Source organism: Notechis scutatus, chromosome 2 (assembly GCF_049901735.1).
Source record: "Notechis scutatus isolate UNSWTSFEM ecotype Mainland chromosome 2, rNotScu1.2, whole genome shotgun sequence".
Classification (NCBI taxonomy): Eukaryota; Metazoa; Chordata; class Lepidosauria; order Squamata; family Elapidae; genus Notechis; species Notechis scutatus.
Window position 1 is genome coordinate 183,585,354 of NC_142010.1, and position 23,996 is coordinate 183,609,349.

The window sequence follows — 23,996 nt, forward strand, 5'->3', positions numbered from 1 at the left end:
ATAAGGATTTGCAGTGAGTGAGTAAGTGTGCACCTTTTGTTCCTTTTAAATCTTTTCAGCAATTTTCAGTGACATCAACCACAGTGTCTTTCTGTACTTCCTATAAGAGTTTCTGTTTTAAATAGCTCAGTTCTTTTATGAGTGGATGTGCTGTAGGGGTTTGCCTTCTCTCTATCCCATCTCCCACTTTTCAATAGCGTCATGAAGTGAATAACACTCAAGTGTATATATCTCCATCCTGGGCTGGGCTAAACTTGCTATAAAGGTCAATGGGTTCAGTGGGAAGAATTAAATTGAATCACATTTAAGATAGAAGTCTAAAAGCCAATTGGCCCTTAACTGCTTTGGTTGTAATTCTGGATAGCATAGCAATTCATCTCGTAGAGCAAATCTGTAACCTGAGAATCTTCCTAGATTTTGTAGTCATTGGTAAATAGACAGAGGCCATGACTAGATGAGTCTCTTGTAATGTCCATTATGGCTTCACTCGAAGGAGGCCTTGGCAACAATTATCCATCACTTTATCATGGAGAGGAAGGGATTGTAAGAGAGTAATTTGGCACACAAAGAGGAACACACTGGACTGTTCGTTAAGCGTGCTTGTGGTTGCTAGAGCCGGCACCTTTCTCTCAATGTGTATTCCCCATTATGCTAACTCTTACAATTCTGCCTCTTCAATTAATGTTAAGTACAAATACTAGTTCTCTTCTTGGTAATTATCCCAGACTGAGGTGAGCATTGAAAAGGGCAGGGGAGTGGGGAAAAGGGAAAGCTGAAGTAAAATGGTTGTGAGGCAAATAAAACATAAAGATGTGAAATTGAACAAGTCTTTGCAGTTTCAAGCCAGAAAGCACAATCTTGGTCATGCAATTTCTCACCTCATGACTTCCCTCAGCGATGGAAGTGCTAGTCTCTATTGTGGTCACTAAAAAAAAAAAAAAAAAACTACCTGTAATGTGCCATCTCCAGGTCGTGGAAGAGCAAAAGACAGCAAGTGCATTCTTGTGACGAGCAAAAAAGAAGAGGAAGAGAAGGAGAGGTACAATTTACAAAAAGAGAAAATGATGAACAAAGCTATTGAAGAGGTACAGAGCTGGGATGAAAAGACGTTTGCAAAGAAGGTGAGCAGTTTTACAGTGAGGGTTTCCTTCATGTCCCATTCAGCAAAGGGGGGGAAATTCTGTACTTTTTGAGCCAACACTGTTCAAACACAGAATGGCTGAACCTGCAGTTTTCTAACTTTGCTTACAAGGTTTGGTTGTCGTTTATTTATTTTCAGGATGGTTGCGGGTGGGGTGGGAGGTGGGGAAGGTTGATTCAGGACAACATTCCTGGCCCCTTGAGAGCAGTTGGTGCCTTGTGACCTGAATTCCATCGTTCTCTCTTCACCTCAGATAAACAAGTTGCAAAAGCAGCAAATAAAAATGCTAAATTCCAAGAAAAAACCAACAGAACCCAAACCCTGGAAAGACAATCTAGTCCTTTTGTGTGGGAAATGCAAAACCCAGGCCTGCAACACGGAAGACCTCCGGGTGATTGAGGTAACCTGCTGCCTTCGCTTCACAGTGCCTTTTTTGGCCGGATAAGTGTTGGAGGGTACAGATCAGCCGTGTTTCCGTTCACTTCTGAATGAGGCCTGATTCAGTCCAAGTCTGTGATTTGAATTTCAAGATTTGAATCGATAAAAGCTTTATCCATAGCCAGTGGTGGGATGCAACCGGTTTAACAACTGGTTTGGTGAGCGCGTGCGCAGCATTAAGAAAACCACCCATTTTAAGCTTAAAAACTTACCTTCTATGTCAGTGCTGGTGAGTAAAACAGCTGAGGCATGGGAATCTGCTGTGCCACGGGAATCAGCTGAGGTAAAATACAGCGAAATATAGGACAGGAAAGGGCAGGTGAATGAGGCCAACTGCTCACTGGAACTACCAGTTTGCTAAAACCGGTGCAAACCGGTTAGAATGCCACCACTGTCCATAGCCTATAAAGCAGGAAAAATATATGTCTGCATCTGCTTAATCTTTTGGCAGAACAAAATGAAGATCACAATGATAGAGGCTTTAGAGAAGTGTTACTTAAAACATTTCTCTCTGGATTCCTTCCTGTTTTAAATTTTTTTGGAGCACTCTTCCCCCCCCCCCAAACCCCTCTTTTTGTTTGTATGGGTTATATTTATTAAAATTAATCATATTGAAAATTAAAATTGTCCCATTTGCTGCCATTTCCGTTCCTCACACTTCCTTGATGGGATTTTAATATTACATTATTTTTCAACAGGCTGGCAAATAATTTTGATTTTGCAGATTCCTGAGTAGTTCTTCAGGGCTCTTCAGGCCATACTTTAAAAAATGCAGCTTCAGAGGACATTGATGCAAAGTTTCAGCTGGAAAGTGTTAAGGCTTTCATTGCTTTATGCAGTATTTTTAATTGTTTCTCTGCCCTTTATAATAGAGGTGTCAGGACTAGGGTGCAGGAAACACAGCAAATAAAAGGTATTGATTTGATTTTTAAACTTCAAGTATTTACCCAAGGATTAAATTTAAAAAAGGTTATTAAATCAAATCTTTCAGTTGAAGAATTCCTTTAAAGTTTGGTTATATTTACACTAAAAGGAGTGAAAAAAAACAAACATTTACCTTGACTTGTCAAATTGTAAGGGTAAATCTTAGTACTTTGTACTTCTGGTCATTGTAAGAACATTTTAAGATGCCCAGCCTTTGGGTTACACATATACAGTAAGTAGGTGGAGTGTCACCTTTTGGTAAATGGAACTCTAGCATTCTAGTCCCTTTGAAGTGGTCAGATTGATCAAGGGTAATTGTTCCTACATTATATGTATGTATGTATGTATTATACACACACACATACATATATGCATTTTTCAATTAGACTGTGAATGCACAATAGAGATTTCAAAATATATTTTGAAGTCTTCTGCCATTCCATCAAAAAAGTAGCCAGTCTCTCCCCCCCAAAAAAACCCCTCTCCAAATTTTAAATGTTTCATACATTCATTCCACATCTTGTGGCTTTCATGGTGTAGGCCAGGGGTGTCCAACCTTGGTGTAGGCAGTAAACAGGAAAGATCATCAAAGGCTTGATTTTAAGGTCTCAAAAGCCATGTGATCTCCATGCAAACTCATAACCAACAAATTGCACAAATCCCAAAGACCAGAAACAAAAGCGCTTGTGGACACGATCCAACTGAGATAAATTGCATTGCAGATTTCTGGAAAATCTCATCCTTCTCCCAAACTACCGTATTTATCGGGTGTATAACACGCACTGGCGTATAACACGCATCTTCATTTTAAGGGGGAAATTTCAGGAAAAAAATTTAAAAAAATTCTGCCTGCCTGCCTTAGTTTCTGGTTGTTTGGGAGCAGCTTCGGCTGAGAATAATAACTATTCGCCTCTTTTACTCAGCCGAAGCTGTTCCGATTCAACCATTAACGAAGGCAGGCAGGCAGGCAGAACGGAGCACTGCGGGCGGGCGGGCGGGCGGACGGGGTGGGGGTGGGGAGAGGCGACAGGAAAAGCTCCCCCCGCTTCTTTGAAGCAGTTTCTTCCTGTGCTGGTGGAGGAGCGAGAGAGCAACTGAGAGAGCTGACCCAGAGAGGACAGGCTTCGGTTGCTTCCTCCCTCCCCTTCTTTCATTTGTGTCCTTGATCCCGATCCCAGCAGCATTCACCGAAGGCTTCTTAACATTATATCGGCGTATAACACGCATACATCATTTGCCCCCTATTTTCAGGGGGAAAAAAGTGCGTGTTATACGCCGATAAATACGGTATTTTGGTGAGCAGGGCAACAAACTATACGGGCTAAGGGTAAACTCTTTTTTTAAAAAAATACTTTATTTTAAAAAGCAAACTAAATGGGCTCAAAGGAGTCATGCACAGATTTTTTTTTTTCCTGTGTCAATTTCACATAAAGACGCATTTCTGAATTCCTACTACAAGGTGAAGCTTGGAATTTATCCAGTCCTAAACAAAACCTGAGCTAGTTGAATGCATTCATCATGAGAAAACCCTTCTTTACATTCAGTTGAAAGAAACTTGGCTTTGCCATATCAGAATTAAATGTTGGAAGTGGAACTCTAGAGGATAAATGGAGCTGCTTTGACTGCCGTGGTTGAGAAAATTGACAATTGAATATGCACTTCATATACCAAGAGGTTATGATTTAAATTGACCTGAAAGCATGCAGCCTTAGATTTTTGACTAATCCATTTATGCTATATTCTGTGCTGTGTTCATTCTAGGAGTCGCACCACACTGTTTTAGGTGAGAAATTTAAAACACGGTATACCACAAAACCTCATAAGGCAGCATGCAACTACGGGGATTTTGAGAAAAAATCCAAGGTGCATTGCATCAGTTGCGGTCACGACTGGGGAATCATTGTGAAGTACAAGACCTTTGAGGACATGCCCATCATTAAAATTGAGAGCTTTTCTGTGCAGGATGTTGTTAGCAACAAACAGTTTCATTTCCGAAAATGGAAGGATGTTGATTTTGCAATGAAAGACTTTGATTTTGAGGAGCTATCTTACTGAAGTACGGTCTATTCAAACTTTATAATCTTGCATGACCTAGTTAATTCTATTTTAAAGTCAAATTGGTAACTGAGGTCCTATTGACTTTCCACTTACTCCAGTGTAAAAATTCAAACTCCAAGTAGCTGTGACATCTGATTCTTAGTACGCTTCCAGTAATCAGCGCTTCTTCAAAAAAGCTGATCTGTTTCCACTGCTGTCTTTTGTTTACGCAATCTAATAATAAATGTACATATTTGAAACTTTAAAGGGTCCTTGGTTGCTTGTGGAGGCTGTTGGGAGTAAGGGGTTGTTTTTAAATTATAGCTGTACTTGGCTATTTAAAAAGTTAGGGACATATAGCGGAGGATATTCTAAGAAGTTTGAGGTTGAACTAGAACCATCATTAATAGTAATGGTTAAAGCCAAGTTTTCATTCTTCAGATTTAAGATTAAAGATATTATATAAATTCGTTTATATTTCTATTGTATTATAACCACTGTTAGGATCCATTGCTGTTGCAACCTTTTATTGCTTGGAACCCCAAAGCATGTTCCTTTCTGCTAAAGCAAAGGAGAATTTATTTAATCTTGGACTTCTGTTTCAGAATTCACATGCGACCGAATGCAAACAAAAGTAAAATCCACAAAAGATTCTACTGGTTTTTGAAAACAGGCTTGTTACAAATAGCTTTAATCCTGCAGTCCCATGAATGAAGGCGTCATAAGAATGAAGTGCACATATGCCAAATAATAAAGAGCCGAGTCATTTAATCATTTTAGCAGTATTAAAATTTTAAGGAGGGATTTTGATAAGCGCTTTTAATGCAATAGTGCTGGGTTAGTAACTTCTGAGGCAGGCAGGCAGGAAAAGGAACTGGTACTGTTAATGGCTGTATAAAATGTTGAAAAGAATCTAGCCTCCACATAACGTAGGTGAGAAAAGTTTTTTGTTCCATCTACGAGTACAAAATAAATGGATGAAAAACAGTACTGTAGAAAGGAGTAGTTCAAAAATACACATAAATCAGACTAGCGGCCAAAGGGTTGACAGTGTAAAAAAAAAAACCTTTACAAGCCTTTCCCTTCAATTCTGCTGAAATCACATCCCCCAGGAGCACCAGCCAGCCCAGAAAGTGGACGTTGTAGTTCTAATAAGCTGGGGAAAACTGCACATAATTCCCTTGTTACTGTATTTTTTTTTCATAATTACAGCATTTATAATTCTGATCGTTTGTCCTTTGAAAAAGTGGGGTTTCTGGATATGAGCAGTGCTTCATTTGGGGGTTAAGATGCCATTTTGCGAATCATATAGTTCAAGATGCCGCCATTACGAAAATAGGTGAGCTCCACGTCTGTGTCAAACCTCATGATGGCTTGAAAAGTTTTTCCTGTGTCCAACTGTGGAGAGAACATAGAGAACAAGGAGGATTAAGGAAAAGTACAATGGTTTTCAGTTCAAACAGGGACTTTTAAATAGAAATTATGCCAAAGCTCCAAGGAAATAGGATCTCCTTGGAAATAACATTACGTCACCACACATTATTTTGGTGTGTCCCGTTGCAAGAAAGCTCTCCTAACGTCTTAAATGAGCAATCTGGGGGATGGGGGACATGAAAACCATGTTCAAATGTGCACACACAATATTTCAACAACTGTCAAGGGCTCACATTACTTATTCCTGCAACACCCATTGTTAGAACACTCATCTTACATGCAGACCATCCCATTCAACACAGTGCTAAAAAGTTGTTTTTCACTGAATTTAAACCTCTTTGTTTATTCTGGAAGTCTGAACAGGGCTTCAGCAGCATCAGAGAATAGGCTTCTTGGTGGCAGCCTTTTAAATATTGGAATACTGCTATCATATCTCCCCTTTTCACTAGACTAGACATACCCAATTCCTGCAACTGTTCTTCATATGTTTTAGCCTCCGATCCTCTAATCATCTTTGTTGCTCTTCTCTGCACTCTTTGAATTTAATCCAACTTGCTTCAATAGAAACAATAGCTTCCATGCACGGGAATCTTGATTTCTCACATTTTAACAATAACAATAGCAATAGCACTTAATAAGTCTTAAGACTGTAAACTGCTTAGAGCCCTCTCTAAGCAATTTACTGAGTCAGCATATTGCTACCAACGATCTAGCTCCTCATTTTACTGATTTTGGAAGGATGGAAGGCTGAGTCAAGCTTGAGCAGGTCAGGATTGAATTTGTAGCAGTGAGTTAGCCTGCAATACTGCCCTTCTAACCACTGTGCCACCATGGCTCTTTTATAAAAGCTGCAAAGCAACAAGCCAAGTTTCCCTCAAAAGGGCAAATAGGACTTTGTAAGGGAATGTGACTTAAAACCCTAGATTATTTCGACACCCAAAGACTTCTAATATTTTCAAGCCATCACTCCTTGAAATCTTGCAAGAGCACCAAACCGTAAAAAGATTTGAATGATTCAAAGTCAACTCAAGGTCTTGTTCAGACTCCAAATTTTGTTCCTTAAATCCGACACACCAGCCCCCTCACATAACTGCACATCCTTCATGTGTGCAAACACAGAGACACACTGACCAACACACTGAGCGTTGCGAGGTTAAAATAATGCAAGCCCTGGAAACGCTTACTTTGATCTGGATATTCATTCCAGGCATCAGGTGGTCCTCCGGAATAAGGATTGTGTAGCGTTCCCGCCCTGTCAATCCTAGAGACTCTGCATCCTGGCCGGGGAGATACTGTAGCGGGATGACTCCCATGCCCACCAGATTGCTGCGGTGAATCCTCTCATAGCTTTCTGCAAGAACTGCTTTGATACCCTGAGGGAACACACAAGGGCATTAATAGTCCAATTTAAAAAAAAAAAAAGTTGTAGAAAAGAAGTGGCTAATTATTTGCCGGGCAACTATGCAGACAAAAGGCTTCACGTCCGTTCTTAACACCTCTAGGTAAAGTTAAAGGTAAAGGTTCCCCTTGCACATACGTGCTAGTCGTTTCTGACTCTAGGTGGCGGTGCTCATCTCCATTACAAAGCCTAAGTGCCAGCGCTGTCTGAAGATGTCTCCATGATGTGCAGACATGATATTCTTCTGATTAAAATCGGAATTCTGATTTTTTTGGGAATCGCCCCCCCTTTCCCCCCCTTCTTCTCCTCCTTCCCCTTCCCTCGGAGGCCCCGAGTCAGGAGTTGCTACCGCTGGCGCGGCTCTGCGTGGCTCCAGTCCCGTGTTGCCTCAGGAAGGGAAAGGCAAAAGGAAGAGCCGGCGGCGCTTTGCAACGGCAGCAGCGGCTCCTGGTTTTGCTTTCCCCTTCCCGAGGCAACGCGGGACTGGAGCCGCGCCGGCGGTAGCAACTCCTGACAGCCCCAGCCGGATACCTGAGCGGAGCCCGGGCGGGCGGTGCGAGCCCGGGCGGCGGGCGGGCTGCGAGCGGAGGCTGCTGAGCGGCAGGAAAAGGGAGCTGGGCAGCGATTTCTTGGCGCCCGGTGGGGGGGTCTCTTTTGGCCGGCCCCGATGTGGTCGGCATGACTAGGGCGCATGGAACGCTGTTACCTTCCCACCAAAGTGGTCCCTATTTTTCTACTTGCATTTTTACATGCTTTTGAACTGCTAGGTTGGCAGAAGCTGGGACAAGTATCTCTTCCCACTTATGACTATAACCGGGTTGCTTGTATCTTTACAATTTATATTGTTTTATTTGTTCCCTAGTATGATTTGATTGCTTATTAGTAACCTATGACTATCACTAAAGTATTGTACCTTATGATTCTTGATGAATGTATTTTTTTCCCCTTTATGTACACTCAGAGCATACGTACCAAGGACAAATTCCTTGTGTGTCCAATACATTCATCAAGAATCATAAGATACAACACTTCAGCGATAGTCATAGGTTACTAAATAAGCAATCAAATCATACTAGGAAACAAATAAAACAATATAAATTGTAAAGATACAAGCAACGTGGTTATAGTCATAAGTGGGAAGAGACAGGTAATAGGAAGGATGAGAAGAATAATAGTAATACAGACTTCCTAAATAGTTTGACTGTTGTGGGAATTAGTTGTTTAGCAGGGGATGTTGATTAGTTTTGAAAAAAAGATAATGAGGGGGAAGTATTTGACAGCATTTTAAACTGTTTACGGTTGTGAAAAGAAAGTTGAGAACTGTTTTCTATGGCCCCACAGAATTACAGGTGGTTCTCGGCTTATGATCATAACTGAACCCCCAATTTTTTGTTGCTAAAGCGAGATAGGTTCGTTAAGAGAATTTTGCCCCATTTTATGACTTTTCTTGCCACAGTTGTTACGTGAATCACTGAGGTTTTTAACTTAGCAGCACGGTTGTTAAGTGAATCTGACTTCCCCGCTGACTTTGGTTGTCAGGTCACAAAAGGCGATCCCTTGACCCCAGGCGACTGCGACCGTTTATAAATATTGAGTCCGTTGCCAAGCGTCTGCGTGCAAAAATGATCCTAAGTCATGTTTTTCAGTGTAATTTCGGGCACTAAATGAACTGTTGTAAGTTGAGGACTACCAGGTAAAATAAACGTCAACGTACAAGGCTATATCTGAAAAAAAATTCCTAGCAGAAACAGGTGTTTCACCCGGAGAATGAATAGAGAACCAAAAACGGAAAGCAGGAGACGGACTCCATTGGTTCATCCAAACCTATGATGCTATGAAGCTTCCTCTTACTAAAATAGGCTACTCACCAGCAGGAAAGGCCCCTTGGCAGCCCAGTCCCGGGAGCTTCCTGAGCCATATTCCTTACCCGCCAATATGATAAGTGGGTGGTTGGCTTGCTGGTATCTCTCAGAAGCATCAAATACGTCCAGCTAGAGACACAGAATGCAATGGAAGCTCAATTAGTGAAGCAATGTCTCCTGTCAGATTCCTTCCTTCTATCTCTGTGGTAGATATTAACTCATTAACTATTGTAGTGTAACACCTTTTACACTTAAGACGCCACAATAAAAAATAATGAACTATGAAAGCACAATTGGCCTTTCCCTCATTCATTTGACTCATGAAATTAATGATCCCTGTATCTCTACAATTCATGCTGTAGAGATAAAAGTGGCATTCCCCCTTTTCTGTCTTACACATTACTCATGAAGGGTCCTTGGCGCTCTCTGAGCTTGGCTGTTTTCTTGAAGACATTTCCTTACCCAAACTAGGTAACATCATCAGTGCTAGTAGGGAATGGGGTTTTCTCTCACTTTATATTCTAGTCCCTTGCCCTGTCTAATGTTGGTGGGGGTAGTTTTGGAGGTTCTTTATTGGGCTGCTAATTGTTACTTGTTTGGCAGTTGCTTGATTGAATATTGTTTACTTCTTGTTTGTCTGATGTTAATCTTGGAGTTAATCTATGCTCATCTAGGTGTTGATTGCTGGTGTTTGGCAGTCCCAGTCAAGAAACTACCAAACCAGTTAACAGTAAACAGCAACCAAAGAACCTCTAAGACCACCCTCCACCAACACTGGTGAGAACAAACCCCACTCCCCAGCGAAGGATCAGCAGGGAGCAAACCAATTAGGTTTGCTCCGATGATCAGCTGTTGGGCCCACCCGCTGGCCTGGGCTCTAGGCTGTGCTTTATATCCTGTTTTTCAAGCTCAGCTGATTCGCGCGGCACAACAGATTGACGCACATCTGTTTAACACAGGGGTCCCCAACCACCGGGCCGCGGACTGGTACCGGTCCGTGGAACATTTCCTACCGGGCCGCCGGTTTGCTGGGCGCCGCCATCTTGTTTGACGAGAAAGTGCTTCCGGGTGAGTTTTTTCCGGTTGGAAAGCGGCATTTGGGTCCTGAAGGAATCCTCGCGCCTTAGTTTCATCGAAAGGGGGGGGGCTTCGAACGAAACTAAGTCACGAGGATTCTTTCAGCACCCAAGGCAAGGTGAGCTGAGCGACCGTCCTGAAGCCATTCCGAAGCGAAGCCCATTGACAAAGGTACAAAGGAGGAGTTGAAGGTGGCGGGGAGAAGCGGGGGACGGCTGGCTGGCCGGTCGCTCAGCTCGCCTTGCCTTGTCATGCGTGCTGATGCTGGTACCGGGCTGCGGATCATTTTGTGATGCCGGTACCGGGCCGTGGCACAAAAAAGGTTGGGGGCCACTGGTTTAACACACAGGGATTGCTGGAGAAGGTCAGTAGCAAATGCTGTGTGTGCGCGCGAAGCACGAGTTTGGCGTGCACGCTCACCAAACTGGTTGTTACACCAGTTGAATCGCACCCCTGCCACTCCATACTGGCACTGCTGATGTTACCGAGTTTGGGTGATGAAACATCTGCAAGAAGAAGACAGACAAGCTCATAGAGTTATTTCTTATTTTTTAAGGTCATGTCTTGGTGTGAAATGCATGGGGACATATATTTATTTACATATTTATCCTTGCACTTTAAAATCAGCTCTAGCCACCCTGATTTCCCACACTTCCAACGAAAGCCCATCAAGCATGCAAGCAAAAGCCATCTCTCGGGAAATCACCCATTGGTGTTATTTTCATAACAGGAAAAGATCCAAAATCACTTTGAATAAGGTTTCTGGAGGAGGTAGGTCCAGAGTTGGCACATGTACCACGGGAGTCCATTCATGGAAAATACATACAGAATTTTCACCAGCGTCTATGTTACTATTACTGAAAATGTAGTAACTAAACACAGAATATTTCTTCTAAGGGGAACTCCTGGTTTTTATACCAATCTACAAGAGTCTCCTAAAGCCCTAGATCACTGTGCTATATGAGCACACTGCAGCCTACTAAGCACATAGATTGAAACTTCTGCCTGAAAGGAGACAATCCTGCAGCAGCAGGAAAGCCCAAACTACAAGGTGAAGGGGGCTAAACCTAAGGCTGGGAGGGAAAATACTTACAGTTTCATCAGATGGGAAGTGGATAGTTTGCGGGGCCTGCTTCTTAAGGAATTTGTTCAATAGGCGTATGTTTGCAAATGTTCCTCTGGCCATGACAGCATCATTGCCCCGGCGCGAACCGTACGAGTTGAAATCTCGAGGGGTGAGACTATCAAGATGCAAAAGAGGCACGTCTTAGTATTCAAAATTCCCAAAGGTTTAATACTGTTTCCCCCAAAAATACGACCTACCCTGAAAGTAAGTCCTGGCTTGATTCTTACACGTGTACCCCATATAAGCTCTACCCCACCAAAATAAGCCCTAATTAAGATCCCGCCCACTCCAGAGTGCATGGGTAAAAATTAAGCAAGGGGGTGGAGCTGCCCTACTACTTACTTTTGGACAGTTACAGTCAGGCCTCGCACACCCCGACACCTGCCTTGCCGGCCCATTTCTTCTGCAGCCAGCAAGGCTTTCCTAAAGGCCTCTGTAGCTGATATCAGAGCCCCAGATCGATCTGGAGCTCTGTTATTGGCTGCAGAGGCCTTCAAGAAAGCCTTGCTGGCCATAGAAAAAGAAGTTCCTAAAGGCCTCTGACAGCGAAAAGGAGGCCGGGAGCAATGTGTGCAAGTGAGGTTAGTCAGTGGATGACATCCCCTGAAAATAAGACCTGGTGCCTTTTTTGGTGGCAAAAAATAAATAAAAGACAAGGTCTTATTTTCAGGGAAACAGTAAATAAGCAGAGAGATTCAATCCCCTGGCACATAGCTTCTTTCAGTGCAAGGTCTATAACAGTAGATAATACCCACTGACACAACCTTGATTTGACAGTATTACCTCAAAGATTTAATTGGGAGAATACCAAAGAGGAATTGTGTTGTGTGGGAAAAACAAAAATCTTTCAAGTCTTCTCTAACTTGGACCCTTTCAGATTTGTTGGGATGCAATTCCAAAAATATCTACCCTGCTGGCTGACAATTCTAGGAGACCAAATCCCAATCAAGTCTTTAGGATGCTATGTTTGAGGACTTCCTCCAAAAGGTAATCAAAGAAGGATAGGCTTTTGGAACATCTTCAAAACATTTTTAAAACATTTGAAACATTTTTAAATGATCCCTTGTAATGATAGTTGAGAAAAAACCTTGAGAAACCAGCGAAGAAATGCTGTCTAGGAAACAATCAGATAGCAATAGCACTTAGATTTTATATACCGCTTTATAGTGCTTTACAGCCCTAAGCGGTTTCCAGAGTCAGCATATTGCCCCCAGCAATATGGGTCCTCATTTTACGGACCTTGAAAGGATGGAAGGCTTTAGCCGGTGAGAATCAAATGGCCGAACTGCTGGCAGCTGGCAATTATTGGCAGTCAGCAGAAGTAGCCTGCATTCCAACCACTGCTCCACAACAGCTCTTTATAAGATAAGAGAGGATCCAGCCTGAAGCCGCATAACAGATAGAGGAAGAGGCTCAGAATAGACTGTCCCTTATTTTTTAGGCTGTAAATGAAATGGTAGCAGCTTATCTGGTCTGTTTCTCATCTGTATATCCAGGAAGAGTAATACCCCTAACACAAACAAAAATAATTCAAGGGGTTAAATATGCCAGAAAGATGTTTCAAGACACGACAGAAAAAAAAACCACACACTCAGCAGGTGACACACAATGCAATTTAGAGGATTTAAAGACTGAGCATGCTGGATGGGGAATTCTGGGAGTTGAAGTCCACACAGCTGAAAGAAGCTGGGGTTGAGAAACACTGTTCTAGGACACAGGTGACTAGAGAGCATGTTTATAACTATGAATGTGCTTCAAAAATGAGTCAGAAAATAGGTTTCGCCCTTGTGCCCGGACAGCACTTCTCTAATATCCATTTCAAGAACTAGCTTTCTTCTAAGTTAAGATTGGAGTCTGAAGCGGAGAAAAAAAAAGACATCGGGAATCTAGTCACAAGAATTAGCACAATGAGGAGACCAGTTACATAATATTTCTCTTCAGCACTGGCAGTAGTTACACAGACCCGGTAACTGGGTTCTAGATATTGCTGTTGAGATCTACAACTGAACAACTAAATGATGGCAAAGAGAGTAGGTAGAATTTCTTTGTCCAAGAAGAATTCCTCTACCTCACGGGGGCATTGACTGGACTCACCTTCTGCTAGTCAAGTAACGGGCAGCCGGACTGTTTCTTGCTATATTCCCTGCAGGAGAGATATGGTCAGTTGTCACAGAATCACCGAGATTCAGCAGGACATAGGCATCCACTATAGATTTAGGGGGATGAAGCTCCAGGGTCTGAGGGGAAAAAAGATCACCAAAAAGGGGTCAGGTTTGTCTGTCAGGCATATAAATGAGGACTGGTTTATGAGAACAGAAATATACCGAGCTTCCATTTCTCTAAAGTATCTAAGAACTGGACATTCTTTTTTTTAAAAAAATTCAAAAATAAAGTTTATTTAAGTTTCATACATTTAAAACATTAAAAAAAACATACAAACATATAAACAAATATATGTACATATATACATTTTGCAGCAGGTATTGAGCATTGGTTACACTTTTTCTTTTTTTTCTTTTACCCCATAACATTGACGTGATCTTCCTTGTTACAATATCTTCCTCGTTCTTTTAATGTTTTAATTTCACAGAATACTTTATGATTAAACGTACATCCTCCATAGTTTCATATTATTAAAGGTAAAGATTCCCTCGCACTGGCTCTAGTCATTTCTGGCTCTAAGGGGCGGTGCTCATCTCCGTTTCAAAGCCGAAGAGCCAGCGCTGTCTGAAGACGACTCTGTGGTCATGTGGCCGGCATGACTAAAAGCCGAAGGTTCACGGAATGCTCTTACCTTCCCAACAAAGTGGTCCCTATTTTTCTACTTGCTGTTACCTTCCCACCAAAGTGATCCCTATTTTTCTACTTACATTTTTACATGCTTTTGAACTGCTAGGTTGGCAGAAGCTGGGACAAGTAATGGGAGCTCACTCCGTTATGCGGTGCTAGGGATTCGAACCGCTCAATTGCCGACCTTTTGATCGACAAGCTCAGCATCTTAGATGCTGAGCCACTGTGTCCCTTCTTATTTGTATTGGAAAAATCTAAATGTACATAACCTTTCTTTTTTCTCACTTTGGGCTATTTTGCCTAGAATTTGGGGGAAATGTCAAATTCTAGGAACACCGATGTTTTAAAATAATAGCTAAACTAGCTATTCCCAAAAGCAAATATGAAGCAATTCATGTAGATAATTCCCTAACCAGAGTTACGAATTTGGAGGGGAGGGCAGTCAGAGGTTCACACACACACCCCTTCCATTTCCACCTTTCCTCCTGCATCCAAATAATCTAAAGATTATAAACTGGATGTGTTATTCAATCAGAGCACTGACCTAATTAGAAGATAATCTAGTTACTTGAAATACTTTTGCAAATGTAAAAGCTTTATTTCCTACTAATGAATACTCATTTTAATGATCCTCCCTCCCTCCCTTCCCTTCCCTTCTTTCCTTCCTTTCTTCCTGAGACGTCTAATACTTCACACTTTGTTACTAGACAGGCTACTTTTGTTTATAATTTACAAAACTTTTAGAGAAACTTAAAAAGAAACCTGAAATCATTTAAACCAACCACAACCCAGAAAGCATGTTTGTCAGCAAATTCATCAAAAGGCCATGAAAAGAGAATTACCAGGTTTTCAAAAAATGGAGGAGATTTAATATATGTGGATTTTGGATTCCAAGCATATAGTTTGTCTGATGAGACATCTAGGTCATTCCAAGATTTGTTTACTGTCTAGAAAATTAAAAGAAAAAAGATACAAACATAGCAAATGTCAATTTTCTAAATCCCTTTATCTCCGGCCTATGAATAAACAAGCTATGTGAGAAAAAAAGTTCTTTTTGATTCAGAGACACATGAAAACAAATGCAGATTTATGCTTATTGTTCAATTTCTGAACTAAAGGCTCCATTCTTTTACACATTCATCTAGCCATGCCTATTTTTGCCAACTCAATCTGACCTGGTTAAGTTTGAGACCAGGAGAATCAAGTAGCATCCCTATTTAGAATGTTCCTTCACATAAAAGTTTCCCCAAAAATTTCATTGGGTCCAAAAAGGTTTAAAAAGTGCATCAAAGTTTGGCCAATCCCATATTGGCACTTTTGTTGTCTTTCTGGTGATTTTTTTTTATTAGAATATCATTATCTTACCCAACTCACAAGTGAACTCTCTCTTGTTTTGGGGGAACCTTTATGAAGTTTTAACTTACAAGTAACAAGAAGCAAATGTACACCAGAGCAAAGGCAGAAAGCACAGTTTAATACTAAGTATTACCTCTATTTTCTGGTAGACCTCTTTAAACATTCCTGGAATTACATGTTGACGTTCAATGGCTTGGATCTCCTCTCTCAGAGGCCAAATATCCTTCAGAAAGATCTTTTTGCCTTGTGCATTGACACCTGCAATTAATGGAACACCGGTTTTCAGCAGGCACCCTACTAACTTGTCCTCCACAGAGGCAATGAGCTGAACTGGATCTCGTTTTCTATAACCAGGTTGATCCCTTCTCCATGAACATAAACCCTATATACGTATGATGATTAAGGAATACAGAGAAATATGGAGAATAGTCTTATGATCCCAATCAGGGGTGGGCTGCTAGGGGTTCGCAGGGGTTCAGGAGAGCTCCTAGGTAAGATTCTGTGCAGTTTGAAGAACCCCCAAATCCCACTTCTGGCTGGCTCCGCCCACCCCTCCCCTCCCAGGAGTCCCCACACAACCCATTTTGGATGTAAGTAAGTGCAGGGCCCACAAGGGGGCTCGGGGAAGGTGAAAAACGAGCTTCCTGGAAGTTCAGAAAGGCTGGAAATGGGCCTGTTTCGGGCTTCCAGGGAGCCTCTGGAGCCCAGGGAGGCTGTTTTCGCCCTCCTGGAGTCTCAAGGAAAGCCTCCGGAGCCTGGGGAGGACAAAAATGCCACCCCCACCACGGTGCAGGAGGCCGACTTGGCCACGCCCACCATAGCTACGCCCACTCAGCAACCAGGCAGACAACCTGTTGCTAAAATTTTTGAAGCCCACCCCTGATACCAATCCCTTTACACAGTCCATCTGTATACACAGAGACCCAGAGATTTGGCATGGTTTCTGGTTTATTTAAAGTCATCCCCTTCAAAAAAAAATTCCAATCCCGTAGTTTGCAAATTATGCCTTACCGAGAGGATCCTTTTCAAAGTCAATCCTTACAGTCCCTGCAATAGCATAGGCGATTACCAGGGGAGGGGAGGCCAGATAATTAGCACGTGTGTTTGGATGGACACGGCCTTCAAAGTTCCTGTTTCCAGACAGCACCCCTACAGCTACTAAGTCTCCCTGCAAAAATACCATCCATATTGAAAAAGAAAGTAGTTTCCATTTGTTCATATCACCAAGGTCCATATACAATGTCCATTAAAGTCACATGAAATCTCACTCCTCTCCTTAAAGACTATGTTAAATAGCCACATTAAAATTGAATAAAAATGGGAGTATTGACCCAGGCTTCCCAAGATCATGAAGGAGACTCCTTGTCTCGATAAAATCCCTTTTATTTAGGTTAAAGTGAATTCCTCTCCAGCAAACTGTCTTTCATGAGATTTCACAACTACAGACCTTTATCAGGCTTGGAGAGTTGCCAGGCCAATATCTTCCAAACACCATGCTGTAACAGCAATTACTTGACAAGAAGTCAGATCTTCACCCTAATGAATTAAACTAATTGTCTCCTGCAAACACCACTCCACTTTCGCTCCTCTTTATTCCCTACGGGAGGGGCCATTCACTGTCCACCTGAGCCTTTACTCCCGAGTTGACCCTTGTTCCTTAACTGTTCCCTTCTCCTGGCAGCTCTGTGGATGCGCACACTGGGAACAGGCTCCAGCTGTTCTTCTTGCCCCGCTGATCTCCGACTCTGAAGGCAGCTGATAAGTGTCAGACGGCCCTGGCTCCATCTCTGCCTCTGACACAGAGCACTCATAAGAGCCTTCCCCAGACTCCAGGACTGGCCCATGTTCCTCCCCAACCTCCTCACTGCCTGAGTCTGCCACCAGCTCCGCTGGCCGGCTACAACAATGGGAAGTTGGCTATCCATTTCCAAATAAAGTTCAAAGTTACTTTTCCTGTACTATAAGAGCAAGGAATTATTTTAAAGCAGCATTTTTCAAACCTGGCAACTTTAAAATGTGTCCTCTTCAATTTCCAAAATTCCCAGATAGCTTAGGAGTTGAAGTCCACATATTGTAAACTTTCCAAGTTTGAAAAGCACTGTTTTTAAAGCAAGGGTGGGGAATGATGGTCCTTTAATGACTTGTGAACTTCAACTCCCAGAATTCCTGAGCCAGCCATGTGGGCCTTAGGAATTCTGGGAGTTGTGGTCTACAAATCATAAAGGTCTACAAATTCCCCACCTCTGTTTTAAAGGGACACAACTCCATCATCTCAACAGCTCTTAAACTCTTAAACTAAACAGCTCTTATGCATGATAACTATCATTAAACTGTCAGCTTTGGAAGCCATATTTTACCTAGGAACTTCCACGCTGCCACATTCGAGTGCCTGGGAATTTGGGAGGGGGGATCTTACAGAGGTGTAAGTTAAACATAACAACATTCTTCTTCTGAGTCAAGGACAAGCCACCCTGCACCTGGGAAAGGAGTGGTTGGAGGGAGGGTTGTGATGGATTGATGGATGCAGGGGAAGAGTTTTGGATTTTCAATTACGAAGGGAAAACCCCGAATTCTCAGATTCGGGTTCTCCCAGATGTGCCAATAGGACTACTCTAATAAAGTGGAACTTTGAGAAGATGCCTGTCTGGGAGTTTATTGGTTTGGAGTTCGTTCGTTGGAACGCTGACATAAACATTATACTGACAATGTTAGATCAATGTACAATAAATAAGCATTGCCCTTCTACAAATAGTCTTCAAATTGCAACTACAATTGGCCCAGAATTTTGGCTGCTGAGCAATGGCTTCATGAAACAAATCATCCCCAGACCTGATTTTATTGCCATTTTTATGGGGGTTAAGTGAACCACAGGGTTGTTAAACAAAATTGGCTTCCCTAATTGACTTGCTTTGTTGGAAACCAGATAGAAAGGTTGCAAATCACGATTATGTGAGCACAAGACACTGCAACCACCATAAATGAAGTTGCCAAGCATCATGTCACCAGGTGACTGTGGTAGTGGTATGACAGTTGCAACTTCAAGGATGAGTCAAGGCCACTGTAATTATGAACCGTTATTAAATGAACAGTGGTAAGTCAAGAACTACATGCAAGAACAATAAGCCTTCTATTCTGCACGTCTAAAGTGTTCATACATTGTTCCACTGTCTATCCACAAATCCAGTCACTACCAATCCTATTTTTTGCTGGGTTCTGATCATTTGTATGCAAAATCGCGAAAATTAAAAAAAAAAACACAACAAAAAAAATCAGCAATACCTGAGTAATGGCTTCAACAACAGATTCCGGCAAAGGCCCACTATTACCAATGCATGTCATGCACCCATAGCCAACCACATCAAACCTGCGGAGAACATGAAAGTCAATGGATTACCAATGGACATCTAGTAGAAAAGAAAAGATCAAACAAATGCATTTCTCCCATTTGCCAGATCATGTAATAAATTCAGAATAACGACCATAGCGTTGATGGTACATTCTTCTAACTGGGCAAAGAAACTTTATATAAACTGATTCCTATGGAGGGGCTGGTGGGAGGATGGATAACTGTTTAGATATATTGTTCCATATGTTTCAAATAGTGAAACCATAAGCTCCTCTCACGATCACTCTCAGCCTTTCAGAAAGTACGGCCTCTGGTCTACTCTGCTTGTAGACCAGCTGCTTCAAACTGAGAATGGGGGGGAAAAAACTTGACCAAGCATAAAAGGAAATCTTCCAGCTTTACCTTCTTTCTGACACATCAATTTATGAGCAGGGGGGATAAGTATTCAGATTGTTTAGTAAAGATTAATTTTATAATCCACACACACATCATGAGACAATTTATCCTCTTTCAATTTATCCTCTTTGAGCTGGGCTTGGCCATGCATGCATCTCAATATGGCATACAATAAACATGGCACTCTTTGATACAAATTGAGTTGGAAAGTAAGTTAATCTCCCTAACTTGAAACAACGCCAAGGACTTAATCCACCCCGCTTTTCTTGAGGAATTAAAGTGGTATGAAGTTTCTTCCACTTCGCAAGCGATCTGTAATCCAGTGAATGATGCTGGCATATCCAACATTCCCATAGTAGCTGTGTGCAGCGGTTTTCTTAACCTTCAGGGTCAATGTCTACAAAGCATGGGCTGAATAGATTCTCTATTTGGTTTGTACTCTCCCTTCTTCAGCTGAACATGTGAATTGTGTTTATACAGAGCCATTCAACCAGTGATTTTTAAGGCCATACAGCTCATCTGATTCTATAATAAAAGGGTGTTTTAGAGCACACAAGATCAAGATCACTCACAAAATACTTGTCTGCAACTCCTCAACTGAAGAATTGTGGATAATATGTATGTATGTAACTATACGTAATTGCAGCTCCAGATGCTCTGGAAATCCAAAGTGCTAAAAACAGAGTTGGAAGGGACCTTGGAGGTCTTCTTGTCCAACCCCCTGTGTAAACTGGAGATCCTATACCATTCTGGACAAATGGCTGTCCTATCTTTTCTTAAAAACCTTCAGTGATGGAACATCCACAACTTCTGGAGGCAAGCTGTCCCTCTGGTTAATTGCTCTCACTTGTCAAGAAATGTTTCCTTAGTTCTAGGTTGGTTGTCTCCTTGATTAGTGTCCATCCATTGCATCTTCTCCTGCTTTCAGATGCTCTGGAGAATAGGTTGACCTCCTCCTTTCCTTTGTGGCAGCCCCTTAAGCATTGGAATATGGCTGTAATGCCAGCCCTAATCCTTCTTTTCACTAGACTAGACGTACTCAATTCCTTCAACTCTTCTCTATATGTTTTAGCCTCCATCCCCCCAATTATCTTGTTGCTCTTCTCTGCACTCTTTCCAGAGTCTCAGCATCTTTTTAACGTTGGAGTGACCAAAACGTAACAATTTTACAGCACACATATAGTTGGAATTGCTATATTTTCCTTAGGTTCTTTAAGACAACATTTTCCTTATTTTTTTTAGATATAGCTGCTTGATTAAACACACGTTTCTTTGTTTTTGCAACCAGGAATCCATCTTTGAGATTAAAAGTATAAATGGAAAAAAAGAAAGGAGGAAGGAAGGTCTTACCCTAGTTGAGCAAGATAAGGCATCACTCCACTCTCTCTTAAATAGTATGTGACTACTCCACTTCCTGGAGACAAGCTAGTTTTAACATATGGTTTCACGGTCAACCCAGCTTCTACAGCTTTCTTTGCAACCAAACCTGCATAAAGAGTCACACATATATACAGATATATGAGTTTGTGTACTTCAGGCTAGTTTAGGCTTTTTATACAAAAAAATATTCTAAATGCTTACATAGCTGGCATACCGCTACTCAATCTGGCTCAAAAAATATATAAATCTGATACCTTCTCTCCTGCCTTGGAAATAGAGAGAAATCCAAAATGTGAAGCCCCTATTTCCCATAGTAATGGAAGTCTGGTCCTTGCTGCCTTTCTTTTGCAACACCTAGAAGCCCAGCAAGCTCCATGATCCTCATGAAAATTCAATGGAATATCCCCAGGGGTGGGATTCTACCAGTTCGGACCAGTTCTATAGAACTGGTTGTTATGATTCTGAGCAGTTCGGAGAACTGGCAAATCGTGCTCTTGACTGACCCCGCCTCTCTCCTCCCTCCCCTTCCCACCCATTCAGTCCTTATCGTGCATGCATGACATCGCATACATGCCCAACATAGCTGACTGTGTTTTCCCCACCCAGTCACTCTTTAAGATATTTCTTTTTTCCCCTCCTCCCGATGATCAGCTGTTCCGATGATCAGCTGTTCCAATGATCAGCTATGCCAGGATCCCCCTAGCTGTCTTACTGCTTCGCCCAGGAGGCTTCCCTGAGGCCTAGGAGACAAACAGGAGAGCGTGGGTGGGTGGGTGCTGCAAAAGAAGAAGAAGAAGCCATCCCCACCCAGTCACATGGCCATGCCCACCTAGCCACGCCCACAGAACCAGTTGTTAAAAAATTTGAATCCCACCCCTGAATATCACTGCAACAATGTGCTCTCTATGATTTATGGCCCAAGCCACTGAAAAACAAGATTGACTTAGATCTCAGACTCTGTGCTGCAGTGCAGGAATGCAGTGTTTTTACGCATCCCCAAGATATCTTGGAGAAACGTGATTGTTGTTTCATGGAATCTATACTGCATTCATGTATAATAAAATGAAAAATCAGGAAGAAATAAAAGGGGCAAGGAACAGCCTCTGCTCCACCACTTTTCAGCTGATTTTAATAGCCATTCCCCTCTTTCCAGAGAATTATGGAATTCAACTTCTGTGGAAGGAAATCTAAGGCTCTTTAAAACAGTTTGCTGTCAACTAAATTAAGTTAAATTAAATTTAAAAAGAGATCTGTGGGGCACTTCCATTAAATGTGCAGTACGGGTAGTCCTTGACTTACAACCATTGGTTTAATGATTGTTTGAAGTTACAAGGGCACAGAAAAAAGCGATCAGTTTTCTCACAATCATTGCAGCATCCCCATGGTCACATGATAAAAAAAAAAGGGCACTTGGCAACCGGCATGTATTTATGATCCTTGCACTGTGTGCCAGAGTCATGTGATCACCATTTGTAACCTTCCCAGCTGGCTTCGAACAAGCAAAGTCAACGGGAGGCAGTCAGATTTGCTTAATGTCTGCATGATTCATTTAACAACTGTGGCAAAAAAAAGGTGGTAAAATGGGGCAAAGCTCACGTAACAACTGCCTCGCTTAACAACAGAAATTTTGGGCTCCACTGTGGTCGTAAGTCGAGGACTACCTGCCTCTATCTTTGCTTTAACTGGTGCTCTAAAATGACAACTTACCAGCTCCAAGCATCACAGAAGGATTGCTAGTGTTGGTACAGCTAGTAATAGCTGCTATCACAACTGACCCGTGTGTTAGTTCAAACTCCTTGTCATTGTAGACAAACTGGACAGGGTGGTTGTGATATTCGGGGGCAATCTGGAAACCTTTAAATCCTTGCTGCAAAACAGAAATCAACAAAAAACATACATATTTGTAAAATTGGTAAGAAACGCTCAGACAGAGCTAATTGGGGATTTCTGGGCATTGAAGTCCCTACATCTTAAAACTTGCCAAGATTGAAAAATACCTGATCTAGATGTTTGAAACTGAAAAGCGGCCACAAAATATTGTAGCACAGCCCATCCTTTCAGTGTTCCGTCCAGCGTACCCTATTCCATTCTACCATCTCTCAGTTTCTCATAATTTACTTCCAATTGCCAGCTGGCTTTCCATATCGATCAGTTTGGAATTACTTTGCTTACTTGGATTATAATTATATTGTAATCATTATAACAATTCGGGAAGGTTTACGGCTCTCTTGAATGTGCTGACACACGTCCTCTTGTTTGTAGATAGATGAAAGTGTAACCACATTAATTACCTCTGATTAATTTTAAATCAGTTTAAACAAAATAAACCAGTTCATTTTTTTCTCTAGCTCTATCTTTTTTTGGGGGTGGGGGTGGGGGGGGAGATATACTTCTGTATGTCATTCAAAGCCAGGTGCAACTGAAGGATATATGATATTCTGTGTATATTCTGTGCATAACAGACACTCTGTAAAAATGCTGTTGAGAAGGGAAATATTTTATTGCTTCTTCCTCCACCCAGTCAGTTGGAATTACCAACTTTGCAAAAGTCTTAGCAGAATTTAGTTGAATTTTCAGTTTTCCAGCTGACTTCTGACCCAATCCTTCATTATTGTCGACCGTGGTCAATAATCTAGGTCTAGGACAACAAAAGCTACAGTCTCATCTGGGGGATCTGGGAATGGTCATGACAGTGCAAGTATAATGTTGTGTCTACTGATTTTAAAATAGCATGGTCTTTGGCTGATTAAACGCCACATTTATCAGCATCATCCTTTTAGCTTCAAAATCCATTATTTGTACAACAAAACTATTACAATTCTATCTTTGAAATTTAGGCACCAAGTTGGCTTTGCTAGTCAAAGGAAACACATTATCCTAAAGAATAACACTTTAGATCTGGATAGCAGGAGAGCATATGAATTTATATCAAAGGCAGCCACCAAAGAGTTTCATCATTAATGAAAACTGAACTGTGAAAACATATATATTTTATATTCAAGTCTGGCCCCACCAGCAAATAGATTCTCCACAAATAAGAGTAGCCTCACAAAGAAAGATATCTTCTGTACATTGATTATAAATTAATAAATATATCGGAAGGAAGATCACATACCATATAAAAGGGGTATATTTTAAGTTGAAAATAGCATTACCTTTGCTCCCAAGCAGGTCTCAAAATCCTTCTTCATGTCAGAGACAGCTACCTTGTCCTGCGGTCTTTTAGGACCACTGCAACATGGCACAACAGTTTGCAGGTCCAATTCTACAATCTACTGAAAAGAAAGGAA

At 41.7% G+C, this 23,996-nt stretch overlaps 2 protein-coding genes across 6 annotated transcripts in view; one reads left to right on the top strand and one right to left on the bottom strand.

The window, feature by feature from the left end:
* The window catches only part of RIGI (RNA sensor RIG-I), a 44,050-nt gene extending 39,243 nt beyond the window's left edge, over positions 1-4,807 (top strand). The window contains exons 16-18 of one of the 2 annotated variants that reach the window (XM_087957599.1): positions 970-1,121; positions 1,395-1,541; positions 4,265-4,807. In XM_087957599.1, the coding sequence (XP_087813725.1) occupies positions 970-1,121; positions 1,395-1,541; positions 4,265-4,558 (593 nt within the window). In that variant the 3' untranslated portion in view covers positions 4,559-4,807. The remainder of the gene's footprint in view (positions 1-969; positions 1,122-1,394; positions 1,542-4,264) is intronic. The other variant, XM_087957600.1, reaches the window with a different exon arrangement.
* Positions 4,808-5,283: 476 nt separating this feature from the next.
* ACO1 (aconitase 1) overlaps positions 5,284-23,996 on the bottom strand; it is a 57,495-nt gene continuing 38,782 nt past the window's right edge. For all 4 annotated transcript variants that reach the window (XM_087957601.1, XM_087957603.1, XM_026672288.2 and 1 more), the window contains exons 10-21: positions 23,862-23,978; positions 22,414-22,573; positions 20,677-20,812; positions 18,864-18,948; positions 16,596-16,752; positions 15,718-15,842; positions 15,071-15,175; positions 13,533-13,675; positions 11,406-11,553; positions 9,242-9,364; positions 7,159-7,347; positions 5,284-5,938 (exon numbers count right to left, since the gene is read on the bottom strand). In XM_087957601.1, the coding sequence (XP_087813727.1) occupies positions 5,825-5,938; positions 7,159-7,347; positions 9,242-9,364; positions 11,406-11,553; positions 13,533-13,675; positions 15,071-15,175; positions 15,718-15,842; positions 16,596-16,752; positions 18,864-18,948; positions 20,677-20,812; positions 22,414-22,573; positions 23,862-23,978 (1,602 nt within the window). In that variant the 3' untranslated portion in view covers positions 5,284-5,824. The remainder of the gene's footprint in view (positions 5,939-7,158; positions 7,348-9,241; positions 9,365-11,405; positions 11,554-13,532; positions 13,676-15,070; positions 15,176-15,717; positions 15,843-16,595; positions 16,753-18,863; positions 18,949-20,676; positions 20,813-22,413; positions 22,574-23,861; positions 23,979-23,996) is intronic.